Source organism: Cottoperca gobio, chromosome 20, assembly GCF_900634415.1.
Source record: "Cottoperca gobio chromosome 20, fCotGob3.1, whole genome shotgun sequence".
In the NCBI taxonomy this organism is placed as follows: domain Eukaryota; kingdom Metazoa; phylum Chordata; class Actinopteri; order Perciformes; family Bovichtidae; genus Cottoperca; species Cottoperca gobio.
In genome coordinates, this window is record NC_041374.1 from 15,720,066 (window position 1) to 15,725,165 (window position 5,100).

A 5,100-nucleotide genomic window follows, 5' to 3' on the forward strand; every position below is an offset into this window, starting at 1 on the left:
AAAGATCTTTGATAAGGATCTGTTGGATTTTGTTATGAAAGAATTGTAACTAAAATATGTCCTGAGGGACATTTCACTGTTGCTGGTCAGTGTTTCTAAACATAACTTTTTGATGTCCGTGCTGGAATCTTCTGTTACTTATTGGCAAAAATATACACCAAGTCGACACCAATATGTATGCAATAAACTAATATTGGCTTATGTATGTGAAGTTGGTTTCCTATGGGAAAATGTGTGCAGATGACACTCAATGCTACATCAGCAGTTTCACTTTAGTGTGTGCTGAAGACTTTACATGGATGGTGATGATGATTGCTATGCGTGTGTTTTCATCCACTAACTAACACGAGAAAGTCATCCATTGTGTTTTTCATTAACCCTCAACTTGTAAACTTAAATTCCTCGTCTTGTTTTCTTCCTGTGATGTTCAGCCCTGTTCCTGGTGGACAACCACCACGAGGTGTATCTGTGGCAGGGCTGGTGGCCTCAGGACAGTGAAAGCACCGGCTCAGCACGAATCCGCTGGGACTCGGACAGGAAGTGTGCCATGGAGACTGTGCTGCAGTACTGCAGAGGTATTCTGCTTCATTCTATTATTAAACCCACGCAACAACTGTTACCACTTTCTATGCCTAATTGATGTAACATTTAGCTCTTTCTTTCATTACCGGTTGACGTCAAAGCATCCTCAGACAACAGTATTAGCTACTCTGTTAAAAATAAAAAATAAATTTGCTTCCACAGAAAAGAATGAGAAGAAGCCTCCCAAAGCGTATCTGATCCATGCTGGTCTGGAGCCACTCACCTTCACCAACATGTTCCCCAGCTGGGAGCACAGAGAGGACATCGCTGAGATCACTGAGAGGGTGTGTGTGGATCAAATCCTATTATCCGATTACTCCCAGCTGCATCATCTGATATGAACCAGTATTGCTCGCAGTGCCTGCCTGTAGCCATTAGTGTACATACTGTACTGACACACAAGCGCACTTTGTACAAAGAAAGAGAGACTCCTTTTTTTTTATGAATAGCCCTCATTGATTTCCTAATTAAATTAGGTGTCCACCATCCAACTCTGCGTGCTTTTTGCATGGAAAAGTAATATATTTTCTGTGTTTGTTCTCAGGAGGCCGAGGTGTGTAACCAGATTATCCTAGTGGAGGACGTGTTGGCCAGGCTGTGTAAGACCACATACCCTCTGGCAGATGTGCTGGCCCGGCCTCTGCCTGAGGGCGTTGACCCTCTTCGCCTCGAGGTCTACCTGTCTGATGACGACTTTGAGGTAAGAACCTGCGATCTGCAGAATGTCTCTGCTGTTAGTTTAAAGGTGCTACATGTTTCTTTTTCTTTTTTAAGATATGATCTACTGCAGGATGACTGCCAATAAATGAGTGAAAGAGAAACTTTATCTCCAGAATGTGAAACCTCTCAATAATTGTTTAATATCTTACTTCGGGTGGATTAGAATAACATTTTCATATGGACAATGGTTCAAATGACCATGTGTACTGTGACTATGTGAGATATTTCTCTCTGTAGCCGGTTGAGACCAAAAACAGAGATAAAAGTTAACTTTGTTCATTCATCAGGTGTCACGACTCAAAAATGAATGCCGCTCAGTGTTTTCTGTTTGATAACACATTAGCCATATAAACCTTATATGACTAACATTCAGACATGTGTGATGTTCAGCTTGTCCTGACCCCAAGTGGCCAAAAAAAGTGATATCCTGTATTTTGCACCTTTAAATGATAATACTTGTGGTGTTTAACATTTTTGTTATTGCCAATAAATCCTCATACTAATTAAACTTATAGTATATGAATAAGTCAGGCCTTAACTCATAGAACTTATATTATGGTTACTCAAATATGACTTAATATGAATAATTTGAAGTTAGAGGAATATTACTGAACACTTTCAGGAAATATATTATGTACATTTTTTAGATGTCCCTTATGTTTATTGCTCTCTTCCTCCTTTCTTTTTTTCACAATCTTGTCTTTCATCATGCTCTGCCATCTTCTCGCCATCTTCTTGTCTTTTTGTGAGCTTACCTACTTCCTTCATCCCACCCTCAAGGGTGTAAGGGCTCATGGGAAGGTGAGTCTTCTGACCTGAGCATGGATGACCTGGAGTCATGCTCCTGTTGCACAGCATTCTCACTCAACTCATCCATAAACCTTTCTATCCAACACTTCCTCATCACTACTTTCTAACTCCTCTCGTTCGTTTAGCATGCTGTTCACTCACAAGACTACGAGCTGGTGTGGACACTGAATCCTGGAGATGTGAATTAAAGAATGACGACTTTGTTTCTTAATCTCACTGACGCACGAGCGTGTTCTCAGATGTTACTCACTCCTCACTCGGTTTGAAATTCTGAACGATCTGTACGGTGAACTGTCTTGTGACTGTCGCTGCTCCGTGCTGATTTGTGTGTGTGGCTCCTCCCACAGACTGCCCTGGACATGAGCAGACAGGAGTACGGGGCTTTGCCTGGCTGGAAGCAGGTCAATGTGAAGAAAGCCAAAGGACTTTTCTAAACGCTTGAAACGGAACGCTGACCCCAAAGACACCAGGATGTGGTTTTGTCTCCTCTTCTGTTCGCGTCTGGACACCACAGAGGCTCAGGAGCGGCCTCTCCTGGGTCCTCCCTGTAACGGAGGGTCGAGCACGGACGAAGGGAGAAGAGAAGGTATGGAAGAGGTGAACAGTGAGCGGGAGGTGGACCAGCTTCTCGTGCTGCACATTTCCTTCCATTTCTGTGTATTTTTGGTTGTGTAAGTATGAGACAAATGCAGGCGGATGCTTTTCTGAGTGAATGTGTTAATAGCTCTTCTTTAAAGTCACTCTCTTGAAAACGAGAAGTTTCAAATGGCGTCCATTGGCAGGGAGTGCAGGTCCAAGAACTTTATTGAATGTACATATGTACCATACGCAGAAATAAGCCCAATGCCCTTACATTGTCAGCCATGTAGCCATCTGTTAGTGCGGGCCGACCAGCCTGTTCAGCACGCACCAGACTGCTATTCTACTATGTATGTTTGCGCATTACAAATTTATATTTATCAAATCCATATAGGATTTTTGTTTTTTTTAAAGCTGCATGACTATTCACTGAGCTAAAAATGATTGAATAAAATGGATAACTAATGTCGAGGAGGTTTGTGTCATATGTTGATAAATACTGGATATTACAGAATTCTCTGTGGCTGTACAGTTCACCGTTTGCCATTTACAAATCAAATGATGCAGATTTATTAGTGTGTCTAGTGTCATTAATGTTCCAGATTAAAGAAAGTATACGGGCAAAAAAAGATAGTGATGATGAAATGTATTTGATTTTTAAATTCTACAGTGTATAGTGCCTTGCTTTTGTGTACAGTTTATATAAAGATCCTAGTCTGCCTTTTGAAGACCTTTTTGTGATATAAAGAAATATTAGAGAAATAAACTCTGAAAGTTGAAAAAGTCTATTTCGCAACATTTGTCTTGCCTTTGGTTTTCTCCATGTTGCTGTCAAACTCCAGTCCAAATTTGCTTCACTATACTACTGTGGTTTAAATTGTAAGATCTACAGTAAAGGTGCCCACAATATGAACACGATGTTCTTTTATCATCCAGTGGAGGGCAGTATATTACTAATTTCTGTGGACTGGAGACATGACTGTTCTAGAAACTCAGTTGGATTCATGGTCACATTAGAGTCATGTGAGACTATTACTATCACTGAACACACTGTATCTGTGTCAGTATTCTCTAGTCAAACTTAGTCTGTGGTGAACTGTTTAATATTGACTAAATAAAACGTTTAGTACCCAGAAAGACCAGACATACCAAAGCCGAATCGTTCCCAACGCGGGGGTCCGTACCCCCGCATAAGGTTTGGAATATAAATCTGAAAGCGCAACAGAGGATTAATAATATTTGAAAGCAGAAAAAAAATAGATATAAAATATTTTTCCTGCCCTGCATTTTGTTTTGTTTTTCTCTTCTTTTTTTCTTGCTATAAAAAAAAGAAATGTATTTTTAACTAATACAAATTTTTAGCTAATAATCCCGCTCAAAAGACAGTAAGACCCTAAAAATAGAGGTCACAAGTAGACATTGCATCGTTTTAAGGGACCACATACCAAATAAGTTTAAAAAGCACTGCAGTAGCTCGTATGAATTGATTGAATGGAAAGAACAAAAGCTGAATGAATCAGATTCTTTTCAAAGCAGACACTTTGACTTGTAGGAAAAACACAGGTGTTATTAACATTAGCCACGGCTCTGTTCTATTCAAGCGTCCCAGTAAGCCATGACATGGAGCCAGCATGAAACTAAATTGGAATTCAGCAATTAGTCATTTTATTATTCACACCTGCGCTTTTCCTACTGTCGCATGTCCTAAACGTCTAACGCTAAAAAGCCCCGTGCGCTACAATAAAGAAACTAAAGTGCTCTGATGCTACGCTAACGAGATTGAGGTTGGAAAGATTTAATCCGCAAACAAAATGCTCGTCAAGCACAAAATGGGAAGAAAAGAAAGAACCATGTTCATTAATCAAACCATCCAAAATATGAAGAAGTCTGTCTTGTTGATGTGTTAACTGTCTGTGTATTGAGAAAGCCTTTGTGTCTTTAGTATCTATAAACTAAAGGTAAATGCAAGTACATATACAAATGTGGTACCTATGCTAATGCTATACTATACTAATGCATGTACTTCCATCCCACTAACATTCAGAGAAGTGTGCTTTTTTTACTCCACTGCATTTATTTGACAGCTGTAGTTACTAATTAATTAGATTTTTTTTTATACTAAACAAAGGATGGAAATAATATTGTATGCTGTTTAATACAAACTTTTACACTAGCAAACGGTACACAAAGTAGTTAAAACTGGCTCCATCTTGACCAGCTAGTATTAATCTAATAATTAAATAATACTTAAGGGGAACATTTCTGGTATATTTCCCAAATAATACTTCCTTTTAATATTTTATTAATTTAGTTGTAATTATGTATTTTTACAGTGTGGTATTGCTACTTCCCCCCACCACAGCTAAAACAACTCAGACAAAGTTGAATTTATATATTTGCATTTGTACA

At 39.2% G+C, this 5,100-nt stretch overlaps 1 protein-coding gene across 1 annotated transcript in view; it reads left to right on the top strand.

Annotated features, from left to right (window-relative positions):
- svila (supervillin a) overlaps nucleotides 1–3,477 on the top strand; it is a 35,941-nt gene extending 32,464 nt beyond the window's left edge. Inside the window, exons 25-29 of the mRNA XM_029458258.1 lie at nucleotides 432–575; nucleotides 745–866; nucleotides 1,127–1,282; nucleotides 2,083–2,103; nucleotides 2,460–3,477. Coding sequence (XP_029314118.1) covers nucleotides 432–575; nucleotides 745–866; nucleotides 1,127–1,282; nucleotides 2,083–2,103; nucleotides 2,460–2,546 — 530 coding nt within the window. The 3' untranslated portion in view covers nucleotides 2,547–3,477. The remainder of the gene's footprint in view (nucleotides 1–431; nucleotides 576–744; nucleotides 867–1,126; nucleotides 1,283–2,082; nucleotides 2,104–2,459) is intronic.
- The last annotated feature ends 1,623 nt before the right edge of the window (nucleotides 3,478–5,100 follow it).